The sequence below is a fragment of the Rutilus rutilus genome (genome assembly GCF_951802725.1).
Source record: "Rutilus rutilus genome assembly, chromosome: 15".
Classification (NCBI taxonomy): domain Eukaryota; kingdom Metazoa; phylum Chordata; class Actinopteri; order Cypriniformes; family Leuciscidae; genus Rutilus; species Rutilus rutilus.
The window spans coordinates 34,809,588-34,836,418 of record NC_140220.1 but is presented as its reverse complement, the minus strand read 5'-3'; the positions used below and the strand labels follow the sequence as shown (position 1 = coordinate 34,836,418).

The 26,831-nt window shown below is 38.7% G+C and overlaps 1 protein-coding gene across 1 annotated transcript; it reads left to right on the top strand.

Annotated features, from left to right (window-relative positions):
- Nucleotides 1-1,020: 1,020 nt before the first annotated feature.
- prkg3 (protein kinase cGMP-dependent 3) lies at nt 1,021-19,775 on the top strand. The gene is made up of 22 exons (XM_084431721.1): nt 1,021-1,068; nt 7,176-7,302; nt 7,417-7,479; nt 7,787-7,895; nt 8,009-8,175; nt 8,474-8,587; nt 8,672-8,777; nt 8,957-9,020; nt 9,426-9,503; nt 9,870-9,958; nt 10,077-10,142; nt 10,253-10,300; nt 11,075-11,116; nt 11,797-11,908; nt 12,043-12,179; nt 14,680-14,769; nt 15,102-15,243; nt 16,798-16,961; nt 18,070-18,186; nt 18,398-18,460; nt 18,643-18,718; nt 18,960-19,775. The coding sequence occupies exons 2-22, from the start codon at nt 7,215-7,217 to the stop codon at nt 19,044-19,046; spliced, it is 2,022 nt and encodes a 673-aa protein (XP_084287847.1). The 5' UTR covers nt 1,021-1,068; nt 7,176-7,214; the 3' UTR covers nt 19,047-19,775.
- Nucleotides 19,776-26,831: the final 7,056 nt, after the last annotated feature.

Genomic DNA, 26,831 nt, shown 5'->3' with positions numbered 1-26,831 from the left:
ACAGTATGGTTGACTCTTAAAGGGATAGTTCACCCAAAAATGAAAATTAGCCCATGATTTACTCACCCTCAAGCCATCCTAGGTGTATATGACATTCTTCCCTTTAAAGGGATCTATCAATTTAAGTCCATTTTATCATGGCATTCCTGCAAAAAAGTGTATGTAATCCCTGAAAACAAAATTATTATTAATAATATTAATATATGTAATTATTAATATTGATTATTATAATAAATGTTATGTAGTACGTAATGTGTCTGCACATGCACCACACACATCATTTCTCAACTTTGACAATTGCACACACAAAAACCCTCCACAAAAAAGGTGTGTAGACACTCCACAAACTCTCAAACCATAAATACAACAGAGGGCAGTGGAACAAACTATTTAAATTCATAAATACATTCAAAACCAAAGTATTCATATTGTCCACAGAAAACAAAATTCGATACAATAATGCATGACAGTAATAAAAGCATAAAAGCTCCAATAATAAAATAAGACGTGCACAGATTCAGTATTTTTAACAGATAAACAATAATATTGTATATAAATGAGTTCACCACATAATGACAGAAATATTACAGAACTCTGCTGCTGGCGCCGACACTGTCCTGAAACTGCTTGCACTGCATACAAAAAAAGTGATTCTGCAGTGACACCCAGAGGTGTTTTCAGACAAGCTCAGAGCTATACAAAACTTTAAAGGTACCATTCTTCATTTTTCTGTCTCCCAGTGTAACCATTCCACTCCTGTTCCTGTAGAAGTGGTGGAAGGAATTAAGAATTTAGCTTTTCTCACTAGCCTCCATTTTTTACTGTCCTTTGTGTGTTCATTATTTAGTAACCTGAAGTTGATAAATAACCCATAACTGACACATTCAATAAATCTGTTGAGCTTTGTAAGAGGAATGCCTGAACACACACATTTTCTACGTCTGTTAATCACATTTTCCCTTTTACCTGTGGCGAAGGGTGGAGCGTCAGGTTAATGATTTATACCTATAAAGCTGATCTTTCTGCCAGAACACACTGATCTGAGGGAGTGAGAGCTTGGGTTTTCAGGTAGGTTTCATTAACAATTAAATCAATGATTTGATATTGGTCCGTAGAGATGACAAACAGGTTTTATTTTTATTTTTATGGATTAATAGTGTATATCTACGCTGCTGTGCTCTGTGGGATACCTGACAAGGGCTTTCCATTTATCTAGTAAACCTTGCAGTTGGCAATATTTTAGACATGTGACGGGACAGAGCGCTTTAATCTAAAGAACGTTTAATATCTCTGGACAAGTATAAAAGATTCTGTTATCCATCATGTTGTCCACCAACCCTGTCAAAACCCTCAGATTTCCTTTAGCAAGCAATGATGGCTGGGCACTAGAAGGATTTCGGTAGACCCTGAACACCTCTTCAGTCATAAAGTGTACAGCATAGAGGGCAATGAGGCTAGCTAATCATTTCCTTAAAGCTTAACAGTGGCTTTTAATATGCTGTATCATAAAATGGATTCCATTTGAAAGTCATTTAGCCTGACTTTTGACTAACAGAATAAAGTCTGGCCCAGCTTATATAGAACAGTCAGGGTCGACAGTAAGAGACTGTCCAAAAGTGTCCATTTATATTTGTTTTTGTTTCTACCATCTACATGACATTTAAAAACTATTTTATCTGAAATAGATGACACTATAGACTGAAATACTGAAATTATTTTTTATAACGGTGTCTGTTTGTGACTGGCTGTATAAAAATCCCATTGTGTTATGAGGTAGGTATATTAATTATTTGACTCATCAGAACAATCATTATTAGAAAAATTAAATGTATAATTATGGTAAAAATTTTTTAAGTAACATACACCAATGAAGTTAGTAGAAGGGCCAAGGCATATGACCAGATGTGCACATTAGGTATTGTATACACTATAAACACTTTTGGTTACACTTTATTTTAAAGTAACACTAAGTAACTTTTCAACCTTCATAATATATTTCCAAAACCCTTGTGATGGTACATCGACTTAAAATAGGTTGAATGACACGTCTGCCATAGCCTGACGGGGTTTGTATAGTTTTTAAATCGTACTTTTAAACTTCGGGTTCGGGTAGTAACCCGAGCAGCACAAAAAGAACTACAAAATTCGACTGCTTTACGGCATAGGCTACCTCACTTCCCCCAACACGTCCTCACACATGCTGTTGGACTTGTAAGTATATTGCTTATATATTGTATATCACTCGGACAAGCTTTCACTCATTGGTGGGAGCTAAAAAGCACCTGGCGTTCTTGTTGATGGATTATCTTCGGAGGCTAGCTGTGCTTGTTCGATGTCCGACGATTTGTAACGCGTTGTGTTTATTCCACAATCGAACTCGTGTAACTGTCTGTCACACGTTCTACCGTCCACAGCATTACTTGATAGACAAAAATAGGACAAGAATGAGCATCAACAGAAACAACCCGCTTACGGGGTGTTCGAGGCGCACATACAATACAGACTGCCGAGTCCGACAGTTAAAAAGGGCGCGCGCAGCTCTTAAAGGGGCCACACCTTATTTCCACTCGTTACAGCTTCTATCCGACTGAACGGGGACCGGTATACAGGGGGGAGGGGATCAGGCCGTGAGTGAAGAGACCGCTCTGCGTGAGTGGTATTTACGACAGTAACGTTAAATACAAGTAGTCCACAGCGACTCTAGGGGTCGTTGTTTGACCAAAACGGAAATCCAACATAATGGGGCTTTAAGGTGTCACTTTTACAGTGTAAGTACTGAGTAATAATAAGCAACTACATGTAGGCTACTTACTAAAGGGTTAGGGTAGGATTAGCCTAGGTTTTGGTTGAGGGTTAGTTGCATGTAATTATGTATAATTTACTGTTATGGTAAGTAGGCCTACATGTATGTAACAAGGACACTGCAAAATAAAGTGTTACCACACCTTTCAATAAAAATAAAAATATGTATTTACATGTAATTATAATTATTGTATTGCCCAATGCCTGGTGGCATAAATACTATAAGGATACTGACCTATAAAAAAGGTAGATAGTAGTGGGTGTGTTAGCTGTTGATGGAGAGTACAGATAGCCTGTTGAAAAAAAAAAAAACTTGTTCTTGTGCCTGAATGTTCTAGTGCAGAGATCTGTAGTGTCTTGTAACGCGTTGTGTCAGGAGGAAAAATTGGGATAGCTCACAGCTGAAGTTATTGCTGTGGCCAGACAGACTTACGGAGGCGATTGACATCTCACAACTCGCACTTTATTCTCCAGTCGAACTCGGGTACCTGTCTGTAATACGTTCTACCGTCCACAGCGTTACTTAATAAACAAAATAAGATGAAAATGAGCATCAAACAGGAATAACCCGCATATATGGGGTGTTCGAGGCTCACATACAATACAGACTGCAGACAGTTCAACAGGGCGCGCGCAGCTCTTAAAGGGACCACACCTTATTTTCATTCGTTACAGTCTGAAGTGCAGACAGTCTATGGCCTAGGAAAAAGAGGGGTCTGATATTATGTTACCTGCCCATTTCTTCACTCTGGAGATGTACAAGTGTTGGAGGTTGACAGTCAGTGAAAAAAGAACCAATACACTAATTACAAGCATAGATAAATACAATATAACAAAGTTAAAAATAAAGTAAGCTTAAACTGTAGTATTCAGCAGAAATGTAATAATCAGACCCAAATAATATACATTTATATATATATATATAATTATATAATTAACTCCCCGGCGATGCTGGGTTTCGATCTATATTTCGTTCCGATTAATATTCAACTAAAGAAAAGGTGAGTCATTGCACATTTCCATCCACTACGTTATGAACCTCTTGTCCTGATGGAGCCCATTGCTTGGGAGAGAGTTATTTGTGTTGTTGGACAGCGTTTTATTAAATGCTGTGAAGAGATATCTCAGATATCTTAGATATTAGATATCTCATATCTAATTTGCCAGATCCATCCCCTCCCATTGTTCCGGGCCTCAGAATCTATAAATTAAGCACTGGGCCTGGGGGCGCATTACAGAAAGATCCTAACTTTAGGACCTCATTTAGGACAAAAGCTATTACAAAATGACATTTCTTAAGTGCATAATCTTATCTTATCTTATCTTATCTTAACTACAGATAGGAAAAGGTTATTACAGAAGCATCCTAACTCCACAAAAACTGTCGGTTTTATTAATTAACTCCATGAATTAACTTGTCAGATCTTAACTTAAGACTTAAGATATACGTGTCTGTAATACGCCCTCTGGTCCTTGTGGATCATGGAACAACAGTGGCTGACTGTTATAGACGTGCAGCTGAGTAGAACTGTCATTGTAACCTGTGGAAGATTGAAATTCATCTGTTGATTAAAGCTGCTGAGCTTTTGAACTTGAAGGACTCTATGACGGACACAGTGCTGTTCAGTGTGATAAGCGAGGAGTGCTGGGGTGTTCTTCCTGAACTCCACTATCATCTCCACTGATTTGAGTGTGTTATGACTGCACCAGACAGCCAGCTGCTTAAACTCCTCTGTAAACTGATTCATCACCATCCTGGATAAGGCCAATGACCATGATGTTGTCTGCAAACTTCAAGAAAAGCTTGTTTGTGTAAAGGGAGATTGCTTAACCAATGAGCAAACGCAAGGGGATCCAGCAAGGGTCCAGTGATGTCCTTCAGGTAGTCCAACATCACTCTCTCAAATGCTTCAGTCCTTTCCACACTGATGCAGGTTTGATTAAAACCTTTTTTTTTTTTTTTTTGGTTTTGTTTTTAGCTTTTCTTTAACCTTTGTCAGTGTGTTTATTGCCTGCTTGTTCAAGACATCATGTCTGGCCTGGTGAAGCTGTCTGAGTTTTTCAGTAAACCACATTGTGTCATTATTATAAATCAGACAAGTCTAAGTGGGAACACACATCTTCACGGAAACAGATAATTTCACAGTATCAGTGAGCTCATCCAGATCAGTGGCTGTGACTTGAAAAACACTCCAATCAGTGCAGTCAAAACAGGCTCGTAGTTCATGCTCTGTTTTCAGTTGTCCATCTCTTTTATAGTCCTTACTACAGGCTAAGGAGAATTAAATTTCTGCCTGTAGATTGGGAGAAGATGAACCAAACAGTGATTAGTCCCAAAGCTGCCCGGGGGACAGAGTGATATGCATCCTTTAAAAGAAAGTAGCAGTATGTTACTATCTCTAGTGGGGTATGTGATGTGCTGTATTTAGGTAGTTAACAGGTGAGATTAGCTTTATTAAAATCACAGAGAATGATAATGAAAGAGTCTGAGTATTGTTTCTTGTCTGTGATCAAATCAGTCATCTGTTGGAGTGCTGCACTCACACAGGCTTGACGGCGAATATAAACACACCAGAATAAACGATGAAAACTCCCGGGTTTACAGTGGATGAAGACCTCGTTTAATCCGCTGCCTCTGGTTTTCTTTGGCTACGTTCCAATGTGGCCCAAATCCAAAATTTTTTTGCTCAAATGTGACTCAGATCTGTTTTTGTCTTGACAGTGTGAACGGCACAAACCACATGGAATCTGATCTTTTTCATTCTGATTTGTGCCACTTCCATATCTGGTCCTAAATCCGACACAGGTCAGATGTTTTGTAACATGACCGCAGTCTGCACAGTCACATCAGAATTAATGTGACTTTCATGTCACTCTAGTCTAGATCAACATTTGTCTCAGTTCTGTGCTCATGGGAGTCACTTCAAAGATTTTACACACCCGAAGTTATCAAGACAGTTGTGAAAGGTAGTCAGTGAAGGACAGTGATGTATCAGAGCTCATAAGTATTACAGTGACGGCTCTGTATACTAGCATAACATGAGGGCTCGTACCATACATGTTTAAAAACTCTCCCTCTTTTATTGTATCCTCGTCTTTTTTTACATATATATATATACATATACATTCGCTGGCTTCTGCAGCAGATCACATTATAAATAAACATTGTCACATACTGCTCTGAGACAAGGTTGAGGATCCAAATGCAGTATATTTAATAGGGACAATCCAAACACATAATCCAAAGTACAGGCAAGGTCAAACACAGGCAGTCCAATCAAACAAACAGGCAGGCAGGGAGCACAGGCAAAAGCGTAACCCAGAGACAGGCAAGACATCCAAAACCAAGAGACATAAAACCAGGAAAACGCTCAGAGATGCAGTGTAAACAACTAACAAGACTTCACAGGGAATGAATGTGAAAATCAGGCTTATATGGGGTGAGCTAAACAAGGTAAATACACAGGTGAATGTGATCATGGCTGATTAGTCTGGGCAAAGGATTATGGGAAATGTAGTTTGTGGCTGTGTGGTGATTGTCCGGGTTGGAGTGCCCTCTGATGGTTATCACAGCCATCAGTGCCATCTTGATCCGCTAATATTATATGAATATTTTACATATTTAACTGCCCATGTTTTAAATGGATAGTAATAATAACCCTATGAATTATAAGTATGAATGTAAAAAAACTAACACTAGTCTAAACATGCCACTGTGGTCCTTCTGTCCCATTTCACTCCAAGGGTCTAATTTGATCTTTTTCTGTCTTCTCTTTTTAAGCACCAGTGATTGAATTGTGTCAGAGCACTCAGCACCCAATAAGTGAACCAGGGGTTCTATCTTCTCTTGAACCTAATCATATTGTTAATGTCACATAACATCTACAGTAGTATGTTACAAATAACTGATAGTCTGTTGTGCTATTAAGCACAAAAGGTAATTTGTGGATTTTATCATGTGAAGATGAGGATCTACGTGTCGGATCCAGTCTGAATGGCTCAAACAACTGTGTGAGACAAATAGAAATTTCAGATGGAAACCCAGACAGCAACATATTGTCTGCCCAGATCCGGCCCACATCTGGTAGACGTGGATTCCACGCGGCCCAGATGTGGGCCGGATCTGGGCCGACACTATGTTGTTGTTTGAGAAGTACGTTTTAAATCACTAATAAAGTGTAACGGTAAAATTCACCATAATGTCAGCGCAATAATCCAACATTATTATTGCTTTTAAAACTGTTTTAACATTTTAATCCATTGGAAACCTTTTTATAAATGCTGTGATGATGATCATTCATTCATTTTAAAGACTCGTTGAATGAATCAGTATTTTAATTTTTAATTTTTCTCTTTTTCCTGCTCTTTGTTAGTGTCATGCTGCTCTAGTAGAGGTAAATCTCATCAGGCCAATGGAAGCACAACTCAAGAAAATCCGGCAAATGCTGGAGAAACAATGCCAGCTCAACCAGGAACTCCAGAACCAGAACCAGGAGCTGAGTAAGACCACTATATCATAGCATGAATGATGAATGGTTTTTCTCATTTTTGAGTACACGGTATATGATGGTGATCAATTTCAATGCACACTAGAATATTGTATTCTAATTACAGAGAGACAGCTTGACCAGAAAGAGGGACTTATACAAGTGCTGAAGGGACGATTGAATGGGCTCGGTAAGACAGAACAGACTAATGGGTTTAACTGTGTCCCCTTTCATCTGCTTCCTTTCAATTAATAAAATATGAACAATTAATTATAACATATATCATATGTTATAATTGATAAAAATGATGAAGTGTTTCGCTTGAAGCCAGAACAATTCATATATCAATTTCGATTTGGACGACTGGGTCACATATTGGGTAATTAAAAAAACATGGAAGAACTAACATTCCATTTTTCACAATATTATAAATGCATAAAATAAAAACATTTTACACATTAAGATATGTTTATTTGACACCTAATGTTGTCTGCCAGATTGCGATGAAATGCCTGAGGTTCGACAGAGTCGGGCAGCTGTCATGGCCCCGGAGCGAGGACCAGAAGTCCTGGAAATCACGGCCAATAGAGTGAAAAAAACTGCCAGGTAACTTTATACACATATTAATCAAGAACTCTGTGAATCTAATTCAACACCAGTCTTAAAATAAACGAACCTCAAATGTTACGTCATGCTCTGTGTGTGTGTGTGTGTGTCAGTGAGGCAGCTCAGATCGTAAAGGCCATTGGGAAGAACGACTTTCTCCGTCGTCTGGATGAGGAGCAGATCAGTATGATGGTAGACCTGATGAAGGTTCTGGACTGTGGTCCTGGTGATGTCATCATCAGAGAGGGCACAGAAGGAGACAGCATGTACATTGTCGCTAGTGAGTGTGTAAGGAGAGATAACTGAATGCCATTAAGTGTCGCTGAATTCAGAAATGCTTACTAACAGACTGCCCTTTCTATTTCTGCCATATAAAGTCATGGTAAAAATCATCACAGGAATCAATTACATTCAAAAATATAGTGCAATAGAAAACAATTTTTTATTGTTTTACTATATATATATTTTTACTGCATTAAAAATGTATTGCAGTACAATTCTTGAAAACGACATCTCGTTTGAATACTGTTCGACAGTCGAAATGAATTGATGAGCCTAAATTCCTCTTTTCATTCTAGCGGGGGATCTGAAGGTCACTCAGGCTGGACGTGAACTGCGAACTTTGAGCTCTGGCGACATGTTTGGGGAACTGGCCATTCTATACAACTGTAAACGCACGGCATCTGTCAAAGGTCAGTTATCATTCTGGAGTGACGGCTGAACACGAGTGATGTGGGTTACCCCCTACTGATGCGGTAAAACTCTTTTACCCACAGCCGTCACTGCAGTAAAGTTATGGTGTATCGAGAGACAAACATATCGAAGCATCATGACCAACAAATCCAAGATGAAACGAGAGCAACTCATGGGCTTCTTGAAAACGTAAGACATTCTGGGGTCACTTTGAACACATTCTGCGTAACACATTCTGGCTTGTATTTAGCCTAGTAAAATATTAGATGCTTTGCATGTTGCATACTTTGGAATCTTCACTGTTTGTATATTGTTCATCATGTGTATTCGTCTATTATTGCTGAGTAAATTATAATTGTTTCCACCAGGGCGCGCACTTTGAAGGCCCTGAATGATGTGCAGCTGTCAAAGATCATTGATTCCATGGAGGAAGTCAGTGTGATTTTACTCTTATAAATAGTAAATAGACTCATTATTGTTATAATTAGGAAATATTGTAAATTAAGGATGCCTCAATACCAGACTCCTACAGGCACTGACAAAAAGCCCTTAAAAAAAATATCTCAAGACATCACTAGGATTTTGTTGTTTGCAGTAGTTTTCATTAAGTCAAACTATTGACTTAGAGATGGGAAATTGGTCAATGAGGAATGGTCAATTAGTGTGACACCCTCATTTTATCAGTACTAATGTGTATTTTAGAGTAGTCAGTATGTTTAGTAACAGTTGACGTTTGAATTAAAGGTAAAATTGTCTTTTGTTTTGTAAATCAGGAATATTTTCTTCTAAGCATGACATGATGACTCAATGTGCTATCCATGTTTGTTCCCCTGCAAGGTGAAGTATCAGAACAACGAGGTCATTGTCCGAGAAGGAGCAGAGGGCAATACTTTTTACATCATTCTAAAAGGAGAGGTAAAAGAAACGTATTAAAACATTACTCAGTTGCTCTCTTATCTCAGGATAGTTTTATTCCTGAACATGCTCTGCAACACTGATTACACATTATTTACATGTTTTATTTCTTTACACAAGTATATGACTTAGGAGTGCCTGCATTTAATAAGGGTTTAATCTAAATGTGTGCTTTCCAGCACTTTTACACAGAAACGAAACCTTACACAAAATACATGAATCTTTTGTGTAAGTCTATACATTTGCACATATTTCTCAATCATATTTTAAAAGATGCCACAGAATGGTCTGCGTTTGTATTAAACATCATTTTAAATGATCTTAAAAGAAATCTTACTTTAAATAATTTTGTTCATTTCACATTAGGTATCAGTGACGAAAAATGTGAACGGACAGCAGAAAATAATTCGTACGATGGGAGAGGGGGAACATTTTGGAGAACTGGCTCTTATACGGTAACCATAGTGACTGTTACTTAGTGACAACATCATTAGCACTGTATCAGGAGTAAATATTTGTTCTGTCTGGTTTAAACGTAAAAGTCAACCAAGTCTTCTGTTGTGTGTAATCCAGAGAGATCCTCAGGACAGCCACATGTACAGCGGTTGGAGTTGTCACTTGCTTTTCCATTGATAAAGAGTGAGTTTGATGTCAATGATGACAATATTACTTCACTTAATTTGTATATAATGCCTATATATGATTTAGGATTTGTTTACATTTTTTATATTGTCCTAAATTTCTCACAGAATTTTTGAGGAGACCATTCCATTTGAAAGTCTTGAGCTCCATGACGAGTGAGTTTTCCTGCTTTGTGACGTCTATATTTGTAAATATGTTCAGTCTAGTCTTCTGCTTAGTCACTTGTAACATGTAGTGCATTTTTTCCCCTACATGAAATCAAGAGGAAAATCCACCAGAAAGTCCTTTTTGATTGTGGAGTCGAGACTGTGTTCACTTTACTGAAATACAGATACGCCTGCTCTTATACAGTGCTGGTTTTGTGCGGGTCTAAAATAACGGATAGTGATAGTACCAAAATAAATATAATTTGCTACATAAACACAAAATAAATGAAGTGAAAAAAGGCAGTGCCTCCACATCACTTTGATCGGCTGATTAGTCTGCCATTGAACCAACGCTCATGTTTACAAATCTGCATGCAAGTCAGACGGGTGGAAATGAATGGACTTGTTAACTCAAAATTAACTTGATATGACTCACATCTCCGTGTCTGCAAGATTCAGAGCACCTGTGGTGCTATTTGTAGGAGAGAGAAATGATTTTGTCCATAAACCAATTTTTGCACAAAATGATTCATAAGCAGAAAGCATTTCTTCGCTAGCTGTCTAACTAGTAAGTGTAACATATTTGACAGGCGGTAGAAACATTTTGTACTATTCCTGACCTGTTTACAGGAGGCTCATTATCAACATTTAGTGTGCATTCTGTTCTCCAACCAGCTTCAAGTTTTGAACTTATGAAAATATTCTTTTTCTAGTGTTTTGCATCAGTGGTATTGGTTATTTTCATTCTGAAAAATGTTTATTGATCACAAAATGTTTTTGTAGTGCTGATTCACTGGAGGATGATGAAAAGCCAGAGAAAGTTGGGTAAGATATTTTGTTAATAATTCAAATAGGACAGAGAACAATTTCAAAGTCATATATTAAGCTTGTTTCACATACACTACTGTTCAAAAGTTTGGTTAAAAATGTTTATTTTTTTTTATTTTTTTAAGGCTGCTTTACATTTGTTCAACAAATTACATTTATAATGTTGCAAAATATTTCTATTCCAAATAAATGCTGCTCTTCAGATTTTCTCTTCTTCAAAGATATTTGCATCGTGGTTTCACATGTTTCAGGTTTCTAGACATAGCCATTTTTAAGTGTGATGATAATAAGAAACGTTTCTTGAGCAGCAAAGCAGCATATTAGAATGATTTCTGAAAGATCATGTGACACTGAAGACTGGAGTAATGATGCTGAAAACTTTAGCATCACTGGAATAACCCAAATTCAACCTATTAGGAAAATAATGTTCTATATACTGTATTTCTTTACTATTAATATTTAATTGGCATTAATGTATAATACTTATACATATTAGTTCAATATATAACATCTTTTTAAAGCCTTTCATTAATCTGAGTTTGTATGAATCTAGTTTTTCCTATACACTAACAGCAGGAATTATTGTGATCTGCTGGTCTACTGCTAAATAAAGTCTTTAAAATAAGTTAGAATATGAATTATACATAATGTAGTCATTTCTGTATTGCTGTCTCCAGGCCAGAAACATCTCTAAAGCTGAAAGAGCTCGTCCCTGTACTGTACCAGGAGGGAAGTTATCAAGGAGAGCCGGTCACTCTTGGTGTTGGGGGGTTTGGAAAAGTGGAACTGGTGAGAGGAGAGTCATTTAAAAAAATGTGTCAGTACAAGTTCTGAATTAAAAACACTGTTTAGTCCATCCAGACTATAGTAATGTTGTTCTGATTTGACCTCCTGAAATACTAATATATTTGCTTGTTTACTAGGTAACTACCTTGCAGCACAGAAAGTACTTTGCTATGAAGAAGATCAGTAAACAGCATATTGTTGCAAAGAAGCAGGAAAGACACATTGTTTTAGAAAAGAAAATTCTTCAGGCAATCCGATGTGACTTCATTGTCAGGTTGGTGCTGCTACCTACATAACTTATAATCATATATTTTTTTCAAACCATTCAATAATTGTTCACATACAGTTGTAATTTAAATGATTCAACCCCTTTTCTTCTAATTTCTTTACTGCGGGTTGCAGAGACATTAGTTTCAGCTGTAGCCTAGTGCGCCTGAGGCATGAAAGTCCAAGCGATTGCGGTACTTACACTGCATGTGGATGACCTGGCTGAATCCCTGCTCGACGAGATATGTAGTTGGAAAAGCAAGAATCAGTTAAAATATGCTATTATTGTCACGATCCCACACAAGAACAGAGGTAGATCCAATTTGCAGTAAGTTTTTATTGAGGGTAATCCGAATCAGTGGTCAAGTCCAGGCATGGGTCAAATTCCAATAGAGCAATCCAAAACACAAGACAAGAACAGGCAAGAAACAGAACACTGAAGTGGCGTGATAAATGCAAGGACTCCATGACACACACTAAAACAGACAGCGTTATATACACAGGGAATAGACAATGATAATGGGGAATTGGCTGAGTGCAATGATAAGACAAGGATCGTGGGAAATGTAGTTCATAATGTGAATGACACCGTGGGGAAGGAGGACATCTAGTGGACACCTGGAGAACACAAACCCGACACTGTGACAATTATAAACTCATAGGGGCAACAAATTAACTTCCGACTCTCTCCCATGCCACTCAAAGTAGATATAAGATGGGTTGTAATTGGACAGTAAAAACGACTGTAGGCTATATGGTCATTAAAGCGGTAATGTTATTAATTACAAATTACAATTAATTTGGTTTGTCATGATTAATTTGTCTTCATAATCAAAAAAATTCAATTATTTTGAACTATCTTGAAACTATCCAAGCAGTGTTTCGCGCTCAGATGTGACGGCGGAATTAATACATTACCAAAATGTGATTACAGAAATTTAAATTATCCATCAAATGGTCATTTTCTCCTTACAGCAGGGTTTCTCAAACTCGGTCCTGGAGGGCCGCTGTCCTGCAGAGTTTAGCTCCAACACTGATCAAACACACCTGAGCAAGCTAATCAATGTCTTCAGGATCACTAGAAACTCACAGCTAAGTGTGTTTGATCAGTTTTTTCCGAGTTTGAGAAACCCTGCCTTACAGTCTTGCAAGTTAACAATAATGCCTGACCAGTAAATTGCTTGGTGAACAAAGAAAACATTTTGGCATTAGGCATTAGTTAATGCCTAAAGTTTTACTGTAATGGCTTTTCAATGCCGTTGCCGTTGATAATAGGAGTAAGCAAGTTTAGAACGCGTATATGCAATCCATGCAGATGGATGTAGATGCAAACAAATGTCTTTCTTTATTACTTGTTTTTTACTTTATTACACAGCCACAGCACCACCCAGTGGACAAAAACTTTACCATCCAACAAATGGCTCCTACATTTACCTTATAAATAGAATTTAGTTTAATTAATATAAAAATCTGTCGCCGGAGTGGGAACATGATTTATTGGAAATATTTGAAAATATATAAGTGGTTCTTAAGTCAATACTTTTTTAATGGCTTATCAACTTTCCATTCCTCTAGTAGTTGATTCTAGTCAGCGCTGGATGCTAGCCACCACTGGATTGTTGTCAGCGTGAAACACATTTTTGAGCATGTGAATGCTGATTCTTGTCAGCGCTGGATTCTAGTCAGTTCTTGAGCGCTGGTCTATGACTGGAAGTCGTTGCAAAAGAAACGATACATAGCTTACATGTCGCATTAAACTGGCAGATTTTAGAATGTTGTAGGCATTACATGTAATTCACAAGTAATTACATGTTTAATATTGTCTTGCCTGGATCTTTGGTGTAAACTCGTGAACACCTGAATGCCCCCCTTTCAAAAATCTTGCTTCCAATGCCCCCTGTTGTTCTCTGAACGCCCCGTTGAGATCCATCCTAGGAGAAAACATTATGCCATCAGTGAGGAAGCTAAAGCTTGGGTGTCATTGGACCTTCCAACTGGACAATGATCCCAAGCATACCTCAAATTCCACCAAGACTTGGTTTCAGAAGAAGTCCTGGAAGATTCTACAGTCATCACAGTCACCTGACTTGAACCCCATAGAAAATCTCTATGGAGATTATACCTCAAACTGGAGGCCATTGCTCATGAGGAATGGGCTGAGATTCCTCAGAAACGCTGCCAGAAGCTGGTGTCTGGTTATGCATCTCGTTTGCAGCAGATCATAACAACAAAAGGGTGTTCTACTAAGTACTAAAGATGCTTGCCATGAAGGGGTTGAATAATTTTGAGACTGCAGAAGTCACTAAAAGTTGCATATAAGTTAAATTTGGGAAAACCACTTGAAACATTAGCTGTGCTGAGCTATTTCAATTACTTTTGTTTGATTTGTTCATTGCAAACAGCTGAAAGTCTGTACATTTTGCCAATTACACCTGATTTGCAATGTGGGTTGAATAATTTCTGTATAACTGTATAATCTTCGGTCTGACTTTTCTCCTCTTGTTCAGGCTGCATGCTGCCTTCAAAGATTCTCGCTACATCTATATGATAATGGAGTTTTGCCCGGGTGGGGAAATCTGGACCAAGCTAAAAGAAGTGTAAGATGTTCATGAGTTTGTAGAGTTTGATTAGGAAAGCATGCCTATTAAGCCTACTTTTGTTCTATTTCTGTATTGCATAAAAACTAGCAGGAACACCATAATGCATTAACCACTCACAACATCTTGGATAACACATAGCAACACCCTGGTGAATAACCACCTTGAAATCATCTTTCTTGCTCATTTTGCATGAATAATATGATACACTTTAGAATCCATTTCCAGTCTCTCTCTAATGTTTGACTGCGTTTATTTAAAGCTAATATCACAATTCCTAATTAGTGCTGTTTGAATGTGTGAATGTGGGTGTATTTGTTGTCATGTTGCAGAGGACGCTTTCAGGAAAATATAGCTGTGTTTATAACAGCCTGTGTGGTTGAAGCCTTTGCATACCTCCATAACAAAGGCATCCTGTATCGAGACCTGAAGCCAGAAAACCTCATGCTGGACTCCAAAGGATATGTGAAATTGGTAAAACAAATGATCTGTTTTTATACTTTCCATAAATAGATAAACTACAGGCATTTACATTTATAAGCTGCTAATAAAATTGTGAAAAATTTGCCACTGTGACAATTACAAATATTTCTCATGCTGCAAGGCTGTCATCGATCCTCATTACCTTAACAAAAAAGATCAAAAATTATTTGAGATAGATTTGAACAAGATATATTTCAAGATTTACCATCTAGGATGGATGCCCAAACATTACACAGGGCATCTGAATTCACTGAGGAGTTTGGTGATACACATTTTGTTCTTGCTTCCTTCTTTACAATACATGCCAATTTTGTGGAATGTGAATGTTAGTGCAAGTTATCTCTTTGAATTCCTCCAATCTCTTGTCATAGAGAACTGTAACTCCTTTTTAGAGTTGCTATAAGTGACAAATTTGAAACTGTCTTTAAAAAATAACATGTATCTAAGACAAATTCCAAGGCATCAAATGTACCTAAAAGCATATGGTCCCCTATTAGTCCACTAAAAGCTGGAATACCCTACATTACTTTTAAAATCAGAGCAGATTGTAAACATCATACACTTGCAGACTTTGTACACTCTAAAAAATGCTGGGTTGTTTTAACCCAATTTTGGGTCAAATATGGACAAACCCAGCCGTTGGGTTACATTTTTATAATAAATTTTTAATCCAACGTTTGGGTTTGTCCATATTTGACCCAAAATTGGGTTAAAACAACCCAGCATTTTTAAAAAAACTGGACATACACTAAACGATGTTCTTAAGAATGTTCTTAGAAGACACATTTAAACTATATGTCTTTTAAAATAGGCTCAAAATATCAGACATGTTCGGTATCCTCTTGATGGATTCATGGTCTGAAGTAAAAAAAAAATCTGAGCCTGTGCTCATTATATACAACGTGATTTTCTGTGAAATTTGTCAACACTATCTGCTCAAAATCTGCAGACTGGCTCTGACTTTCAGCAACTAGTGTCGACTCTTCCAGACTGTAAATCGTGGAAGAAATCTGGGCAAAAGGTGTGTAGTGTATTCCAGCCTTAAACGTGAACTATGCAGGATTTTCAGTTACTGTTTGTAAAAACAACATTCAAACCGCCAGAAGAACAAGCCCTCTCCCCTGACATGATATCAGCAGCACACGCAGCCCAACCAACTCTGTTTTGCATATATTGCGTTTATCATGCATAATAGCATTTTATGTGTAGCTACATGAAAGAACAGCTGAGCTAACAGATCTATTAGAACAAATCTGTATTAGATACGTGAGTTTTAGCCATCTACAATCTAGCTTGCTAATAATTACAGTACGTGTCATCATAACAACGTAATTACAATGCCTAATAATCTAACTCGAGTTAAAGATATCAGTCAGTAAGGCAATAGCAACATAAGTGAATTGTTTTTGTGTCGAAACTTCCTGAGCTTCCGACACAGGTTGTCAGTTTGTTTTGATTTATGTGATTTATGCAAAAAAATGTTGCAACAGTCAAGTACAGTGAAGTTTGTTTTTATCTTATTTTCTTGTAATCTTTTGATTTCAGATTGATTTTGGTTTTGCAAAAAATCTTTCTCGGGGTGAAAAGACATACTCGTTTTGCGGTACTCCTGAGTATATTTCTCCAGAGATCATTCAGAACCAAGGCCATGACTTTGCTGCTGACTTCTGGTCACTTGGTGTTCTAATCTATGAGCTACTTGTGGGCAGGTATAAAGTTTTCTCATATATTGTTTTCTGCATGCCTCAACAGTAAACCGTACACGTACATTTTTTTTTTCTGTCTTACGAGCATGCAGGCTATTTTTTTTAGCCTTGTGTTTGGCTCGAGGTCATGGTGCATAGGTTGAAATGACTCCGAACCATCCCTTTAAAGAGCGCGTTAGTAATATGCGCCTATAGGCGGGTCCACAATGCGCGTACACTTTATCCCGTAGATGGTCTGCTTGCGCGATTTAACCTCGCGCACGAGTAGATCCGTTTCCTCGCTAGAGAAGCGTTCAGTTTTTCCGCTTGCAAATTGCGCCATATAAATAGTGAATCCTCCATGGCGCGAGCGCAACAGGCTTTTAAAGGGAATGGGAGATGAGACTCTGATTGGTTTATTGCACGTAACGCCTAAAACACACCCATTACTCATTAAGAGAATAGGGACAACCCTTTTAGACTATGCACCAGGTGACCCATTTTCCTGTCGTTAAACTAGCAAAAGTGGATTTAGACGGCCCTGTTTTGTCGCCCTAAGTGTGCTTGCACCGTGCACTTTAGACCATGCGCTTAGATTGTTAAAATAGGGCCCTTAGACTTAGTACCGGTAAATCAATTTGGACACAGTGGACAAGGTGGAGCTAATCCAGCCAGTCACATTGCAGATATTATATACGGAAAAGTCACTTGTGTGAATTTCTTACTTGCATTTATGACTACAGACCAAACTTGACCACAGACACAGGACAATGTCTGCAGACACAAACACCACCACACTTCTTGTGGACCATAATGTCTTGTAGTTTGTGCATCTCATCACCGTTGTGTTGTGTAGTTTGCACACCACAGCAATTCAGTTAGTCTTACAGTCCTGTACTGTGAGCTTGCCCTAATTTGATCAGCTCATACAGTATGTATTTAAAAATGTGTCCGACTCCTATCAAGTTTGCACTTTTTTCCCCCCATGAAAATCTTTAAATCAGGGATATGACATAAGACTTTCTGGGTGAAAATGAATAAATTATTCCTTTTATGCGTGTTTAAATCAGAGTTTCTCTTGTTCAGGGCAAATTTAATTACTTGTAATAATATAGTTTTATTTGTCCTAAAGCCCACCGTTCTCCAGTTCAGATCCTCAGAAGATCTACGCCAAGATCTTGGATGGTCTGATTAATTTCCCTTCATATATGGGGGAAGGTGCCAAATCTCTCATCACTAAATTGTGCAGGTAATTACAGAAACTATTACAAAAGCTCTGGCTTGTTTTTACATGTAGTGAATTTATTTGGCACAGTTTGTGATTTGTTTTCTGTATGAGAAGTAATAAAATGTCTTTTATCCCAGTTTATTTTATTTGAACGTCACCATTTTTTAAACAGTTTTTTTTAGATATTTACAATGCTACTTTTCAGTTTATATGTTATTTAAATGTCTTGCAGGTCACGTCCTGGACAGCGTTTGGGCAATACGAAAAATGGAATCAAAGATGTCAGAAATCACAGGTGACCTTAATGAATGTGTATTGTGCTTAGTTCAGATGAATATTTTCAATTAATACAAATATTTTCATATCCCACAATTACAATTTAGGTGTATTGAATTTAGTCATTTTGATGTGCTAGGCTTTTGTGTATTTGTGTTTCTATTGTTATTAATGACAAATTTTCCCTCAATTATCTCTCAGGTGGTTTAACAGCATTAACTGGCATAGATTAAGAATGGGACAACTGGAAGCACCGACTGTACGACTCATAAGAAAGGTCACATTTTTAACTTAAATCATATTCTTTACACAGATCATCTGACACAATGTAAAAAAAAATCTTTAGCAAGAATGTTTCTCTTTAGTACAAAGCTCAAAATATATTTTCAGTTATCAGTGAGGGCCAATGGGCAACGGGTTTCAGACGCTTTTTTAAACTGTTTTAGGATGAAACTCAGATCCATCTACAACATAAGATTCAAAGTAACAAATTGTGTCTGTGGATTTTTGGTTTTCAGGGTCCCTGCTATATAAACTTTGACCGCTATCCCTATGATAAGACTCAAGCAGAGGAGGAGTTTTCAGACTGGGATTGTGATTTCTGAACATCAGCCAAGTCTTGAGGTCTCTGACTGTGCTGACTCAAGTTACAAACTCTAAAGTATACTCAAGGTTTTATATTCTTATCAGCATATGTTAAAGGAAGATTAGAACAGTAATTTTATGACTCTTGCCATACAATATGATTGAACTTTAGAGTCTTTCACAGACTTAAGTTAAAATTAAAATGACTTCCACTACAGGAAATTCTGGATGAATTTTGAGCCAGCAAAATTTCTAATCTCCTGCTTTTTTATTTTTATTTTTTATTTTTTACTATTTTGAACAGAGTAGTTTTATTCTTAAATTATTTCAGATATTGTGATGATTGGAAGACCTGCAATTTATAAGGGTCTAGATTCTTGAAGTTTCACACTTGTAAATGAACATTTTAAAAGTGTACATTCATCTTCTTATTTTTCAATTTAATGTGAGAAGCTACAGACAAATCCAAATGGAAGGTACAAATCCTAGACTTCAGAGATCATATTTGTTTCTCTTTCAATAACTGTACCTTTAAAAAAAATACATGCACATGTAAGACCATTATGACATTCTTGTTCAGATTATTGGTTGGTTAATAAATAACAATGTGAATTTATAATGAAATACTAGTTACTTTACTTACTTTATCTTTAATGTACTGAAATGTATATATTAATGTGACTTGACAGGATGTTAAGAATTTTTATTTTACATTTTTTTGCAACCTGATAAATATTTTTTAATTCAAATGACTGTGATTGTGGTTTTGTGCTATTATTGTTAAGGTATTATAATAAAGAATTATAGTGACAACATATAATGGAAATAGTATTTGAAAGACTGCAAAATGCCTTCTTATAAGCACTGAAAAGCAGCATTTCTGCTGCAGTTATGGAACAAATAAACTTTTTTTCTGTGCTGATGCCTCTAAGGAATAATGTTTGAAATCTGTAAGAAACCAAATCAAGTCAAGTCAAATTTATTTGTATAACGCTTTTCCCAATACACGTTGTTTCAAGGCAGCTTTACAGAAAGTTATATTGTATGTCTAAAATGGCTGAGTGATAAAGCAAGTTTGAGATATGAAGATAGATAGATATGACAATCTGTCTATTATACTGTATTTATTGTTCCCTTTCAGTCAGTCACGTTCAACATTTCGTCAGAACGACTGAAGAATTGGGATCTCGCCTGAGAGCCCAATCAACTTCGAGTGTAAACTAAACAAGCCAACCCACATTGGTGTGCTCGATTTGCATCGTGCACTCCGCCCCGCAAAGCGGGTAGATAAGGCGCTGTTGTTGTAACGGCGCTGCATTGGTGGTCACAATCTAAAAGTGCATTTCCTGCTGTTTCTACAGCTTCTAAAAGAACTCTTTTGCACACTATTTTATTTCCCTAAAAGAGCAAGCAAGGGGTGTGACACTGCGTCTTTTTAAAGATGTTGCACACCAGTCGTGACTCTTCTTTCTCTGGAAAGCTTGAGATCCCTCTTCTGTTGACCAGCCGCCGCTTGTGTAAAAGCACAGCCGCAGGTCTGCTTGACCCTATGGGAGATCGAGAATCTCTCAGCAAGAGCTTATAAGCCGGGCAAAATCCCTGTGGAACTCCCGCTCCTCTCTGGACGGGACACGGAGGAAAATAAGTGGTATACCCCAGGAAGTGGTAGACACAATCACTTCAGCTAGAGCGGACCAGGTGGTGATCCTGCAAGCACTGCCCCTGGAGAAGGCACACCCAGCCCTTGCTTTGCTCTGTCCCATCCGTGATTTGCGCCTGTAAGTGGACCGAACGCAGAGCTTCAGGACCTAAGGCCAGCTCATTGCCTGCTATGGAGGCCAGCAGAAGGAAAAGGCTGTCTCTAAGCAGAGGTTGGCCCACTGGATAGTGGATGCCTTCTTCTTGGCGTACCAGGCCCAAGGCGAGCTGTGCCCTTTTGGGGTGAGAGCTCACTCTACCAGGAGTGTTGCTTCCTCCTGGGCGCTGTCGCATGGCGCCTCGCTGGCAGACATCTGTAGAGCTGCGGGCTGGGCGACACCACCTAACTCGTTTGCGAGATTTTATAATCTCTGTGTAGAGCCTGTGTCTTCCCGTGTACTTGCCACCAGTAGCAAGTAGTTGGGACGGCCCGCTCTGTATTGACTCCCCTCTAACTAGGCCGGAGCTACCCCAGAGACCCTCCATATGTTGCATTGCCCTCTTGGTCAGTCCGTATGTGAAATCTCCACATGTTACCTCCCTACAGGCAGGATGTGGTCTCCTTAGCATTCTTTTCCACTTGGAAAAGGCTTGCTTTCCAGTGTTATCCAATAGTCTCACTGTATGGGTCAGAAGGAAAAGCGGTGATCGACCTTCTCTGCGTAAAGCCCTGTCCCATCTTCCGCCCCAGTAGGTACAGGGGGATCAGGTAGCTTACGTGGAGCGCTGGGAGGGGCAGCAATAGTGGTGCTTTGGTAAGGATCCCAATTCGTCAGTCGTTCTGACGTAACGTTGAATGTGACTGAGTGATAGGGAACGATTAGGTTACTATTGTAACCAATGGAGACATTACGTCCCATCGCCACAATTGCTGCACCACCGCTAAGCGGCCAGGTCACCAGCTCGGCACCTCAGCGTAAACTTTAAAGTGCAATTGCATTATATACCCGATTTGCGGGGCGGGTTGCGCGATGCAAATCTCGCACGCCAATGTGCATCGGCTCATTTAGTTTACACTCAAAGGTGATTGGGCTCTCGGGCTCTCTTCGTTCTGACGTGATGTCTCCGTTCCCTCCTTCAGGGCAGATGGTTATCCTAGCGTTCAATGCTGTGGAGGACTCTAGCCTAGAAGCCTCAGTAAAACTGGTCAAGACTGGTTTACAATCACAACCAATGAAAGGCTTGAATGCTATTGGTTTGTGCTATAGTTGGTCTTTGGAAGCAAGAAAAGCCTTCAAAAGGAAGAGACTGAAAATAAGTCTTGGAGTGCATGGAGATGAACAAGAAAGATTTGTTCAAAAATACTGATTCATTCACAAAAGAAAGCACCACTAATTCCCATTTACTGTCAAGATTTATTGCCACAGAACAGCCACTGAAAACACATCAATATTAAAAGAAAAAGGCTGGTCCAGTTAAGAACACATTAACAATCACACTTATTATCAGCTTTACTCCCCTTATTTTAGTTGAAAGATGCAGAGCACCAATTTACAAATAGCGAGTGTAAACTAACATACAATCATTTGTCAACTATGATTATTACTTTTCTTATTTCTCCCCTGAAATATTTGACCTTTGCCTTAAAGTGATCCTATAGTGTGAAAGTACTGAATCTAATTACAAAATGCAATATAAATTCTAATTTGCATGCTCACATATTGGAGATAACTCAAAGTCTCTGTGCTTTATAGAAACTTAAAGCATATTTAATAAATAAAAGCTTTAAGCCTGTAAAAAATGCTTCATAGTTTCATTTGTTATTAATCTACGATAACACTTCTTCTAACCTCTGCTCTTCACCTTTTGATGCCTGAAACTGCTCTTACATTGAGATCAGTGTTTATTGTGCAGCATCTTTCCAAAGGACAGTATTTGAGCTGTGTTTGTAATTTAACATGAAGTTTTGAAATCAGGTGATCTTCAAATGTATCTCCTAAACAGACCCTTCAAAACTCATAAATGCACATATTGCAGGGTAGGTATAACTGTACTCAAACATAAGTAGCTTCTTTTTCTTTCATATCTTCACTGTCAGGGTTACACCATCTCAAACTTAGATGCAGCCAATATAATAGAAACAAGGTTCTCAAAAACCTTTAGAAACCCATTTTTATGCAGCTTTATGGATATGTCACCATGTAGCATATGGTAAATCGAATAAACACAGCTCACTGGAAAAACATGCCCTCTACCTACATTTTTTGCAAAACTCCAAAAACATACCTACTGTATTATACATAAAATTCACTGTAGGTTTCATCTGAAATTAATCCTAGAGGCAGTAAAATGTCAACTTTTATACCATTTTTACACAAATGATGAGTACTGGGGCAGATTATCTATTAATAGTATTGTGCAAGGAACCATGCAAAAGCCTATGTTAAAGGGTTAGTTCACCCCAAAAATAAAAATTATGTCTGTAATTACTCATCATTACTCTCATGTTGTTCCAACCCTGTAAGACTTTCTTTCATCTTCGGAACACAAATTAAGATATTTTTGATGAAATCTGAGAGCTGGCTTACTCCTTCATAGGCTGTAAGGTATCATCTGCCAGCCCAGAAAAGTTAGTAAAGACATCAATAAAATAGTCCAAGTGACTACAGTGACTCAAGTGACGAGAATACTTTCTGTGCACAAAAAAAACAAAAATAACGACTTTATTCAACTATTCATTTTCTTCTGTGTGGGCCACGATGCATGCGCGAGAACTGAGAAGATGGTGGAGTGAGCCAGCTCTCAGATTTCATAAAAAATATCTTTATTTGTGTTCCGAAGATGAACGAAAGTCTTACGGGGTTGGAACAACATGAAGGTGAGTAATTACTGACAGACAGTATTACAAACATTTTTGGGTGAACTAACGCTTTAAGGGTGTGTTCACACATGTAATTCAGTTCTCTTGGTCCTTTTGGTCTGAGCCAAAAAATAAAAAATACATTTAGTCCTGGTTTGCTCACGTTCTGTTATTGATTTGTTTTAATGTCTTTGGTCCATGTTGCGTTCATATATCCATCAAACCACACAGACATTTACAGATGTTTCTCCATGTTGTAAATGAATCAGTTATATAAAATGTACATAAAATGCCAAATATTAAAGGAACACTCCACTTATTTTGGAAATAGGCTTATTTTCCAACTCCCCTAGAGTTGAGTTTTACCGTTTTCGAATCCATTCAGCCGATCTCCAGGTCTGGCGGTAGCACTTTTAACATAGCTTAGCATAGATCATTGAATTTGATTAGACCGTTAGCATCTCTCTCAAAAAAATGACCAAAGAGTTTCGATACTCTTCTGTAGTTACATCCTGTACTAAGACCGACAGAAAATGAAAAGTTGCGATTTTCTAGGCCGATATGGCTAGGAACTATACTCTCATTCCTGCGTAATAATCAAGGAACTTTGCTGCCGTACCATGGGTGCAGCAGGCGCAATGATATTATGCAAACTTAGTGCTGGTCACATTGGAAGTTACCTAGCTGGGGACTATTTTCAGGGGCTGCGTAATATCATTGTGCCTGCTGCACCCATGGTACGGCAGCAAATTTCCTTGATTATTACGCAGGAATTAAAGTATAGTTCCCTTTCAGTCGTTCTGAATGGGATCACACTAGGGAGCCTGTCATCTTCGAGTACTTTTGAACGAGCCAATGCAGTTGGCGTGTGTGATTCGCATCACATACTCCGCCTCCGCGGCGCGGGTATAAATACGGAAGTGGATGCACGCACTAGTTGCTTTTTGCTTCGGAGCCGATCATTTTTGATGTCTCTGAAGAGTATTGTTGTATACAACGAGCGAGTGTGTCTGTGTTCTTCTAGGAAGACTCTCCAAGTTGCTGGTGGTTCTACAGCGCGAGTGCAGTGGTGATCGCGAGCTTTGAGCTCTCAACTGCTGTTTTAACAGCATCAAATTTCTGTGTTTGTTGATGGCTGGTTAGAGGGTGGAAAAATGAGTGCTGCACTGTTTCAGTTCACTGTTCAGTGTTGCCGCGGTCATTCCTTTGTGTGCTCCGGCACTGGTGATGGGTCCCATTTCCTGAAAGAGCAACACGGGTGTGTTTGCATCTTTTTCAAGATGCCATTCCACCCATGCTTTTCTGGATGCGACTGTTCCCTGTCCCCCCAAATGGATGGTCACAATAGTTGTATCACATGTTTGTAGAACGTATATGTATGTGTGTGTATATATATATATATATATATATATATATATACTGTATATTATATATATATGTATATAATGTATGTGTATACAGTGAGGAAAATAAGTATTTGAACACCCTGCTATTTTGCAAGTTCTCCCACTTGGAAATCATGGAGGGGTCTGAAATTGTCATCGTAGGTGCATGTCCACTGTGAGAGACATAATCTAAAAAAAAAAATCCAGAAATCACAATATATGATTTTTTAACTATTTAGTTGTATGATACAGCTGCAAATAAGTATTTGAACACCTGTCTATCAGCTAGAATTCTGACCCTCAAAGACCTGTTAGTCTGCCTTTAAAATGTCCACCTCCACTCCATTTATTATCCGAAATTAGATGCACCTGTTTGAGGTCGTTAGCTGCATAAAGACACCTGTCCACCCCATACAATCAGTAAGAATCCAACTACTAACATGGCCAAGACCAAAGAGCTGTCCAAAGACACTAGAGACAAAATTGTACACCTCCACAAGGCTGGAAAGGGCTACGGGGAAATTGCCAAGCAGCTTGGTGAAAAAAGGTCCACTGTTGGAGCAATCATTAGAAAATGGAAGAAGTTAAACATGACAGTCAATCTCCCTCGGACTGGGGCTCCATGCAAGATCTCACCTCGTGGGGTCTCAATGATCCTAAGAAAGGTGAGAAATCAGCCCAGAACTACACGGGAGGAGCTGGTCAATGACCTGAAAAGAGCTGGGACCACCGTTTCCAAGGTTACTGTTGGTAATACACTAAGACGTCATGGTTTGAAATCATGCATGGCACGGAAGGTTCCCCTGCTTAAACCAGCACATGTCAAGGCCCGTCTTAAGTTTGCCAATGACCATTTGGATGATCCAGAGGAGTCATGGGAGAAAGTCATGTGGTCAGATGAGACCAAAATAGAACTTTTTGGTCATAATTCCACTAAACGTGTTTGGAGGAAGAAGAATGATGAGTACCATCCCAAGAACACCATCCCTGCTGTGAAGCATGGGGGTGGTAGCATCATGCTTTGGGGGTGTTTTTCTGCACATGGGACAGGGCGACTGCACTGTATTAAGGAGAGGATGACCGGGGCCATGTATTGCGAAATTTTGGGGAACAACCTCCTTCCCTCAGTTAGAGCATTGAAGATGGGTCGAGGCTGGGTCTTCCAACATGACAATGACCCGAAGCACACAGCCAGGATAACCAAGGAGTGGCTCTGTAAGAAGCATATCAAGGTTCTGGCGTGGCCTAGCCAGTCTCCAGACCTAAACCCAATAGAGAATCTTTGGAGGGAGCTCAAACTCGGTGTTTCTCAGCGACAGCCCCGAAACCTGACTGATCTAGAGAAGATCTGTGTGGAGGAGTGGGCCAAAATCCCTCCTGCAGTGTGTGCAAACCTGGTGAAAAACTACAGGAAACGTTTGACCTCTGTAATTGCAAACAAAGGCTACTGTACCAAATATTAACATTGGTGTTCAAATACTTATTTGCAGCTGTATCATGCAAATAAATAGTTAAAAAATCATACATTGTGATTTCTGGATTCTTTTTTTAGATTATGTCTCTCACAGTGGACATGCACCTACGATGACAATTTCAGACCCCTCCATGATTTCTAAGTGGGAGAACTTGCAAAATAGCAGGGTGTTCAAATACTTATTTTCCTCACTGTATATGCAGCACGTTGAAGCAGCTTTTTGTGGATAGTTTGTGTTCTAATTGCGAGGATATGACTATCGCGATGTTGAGATCGAGATTCGCCTTAATGGGTGAAGGTGGAGTCCCCATTACCACGCCCCGCTACGGCGCTGTGTGGGATGGGTGATCAGAAGATCATAGTGAGGCTTCCCCATCCGGTAACCAATCCCTGTGAGCCCCTCACCATCACATTGCAGCCGGTGGAGCGCCCCGTTGAGCGCGCTGGT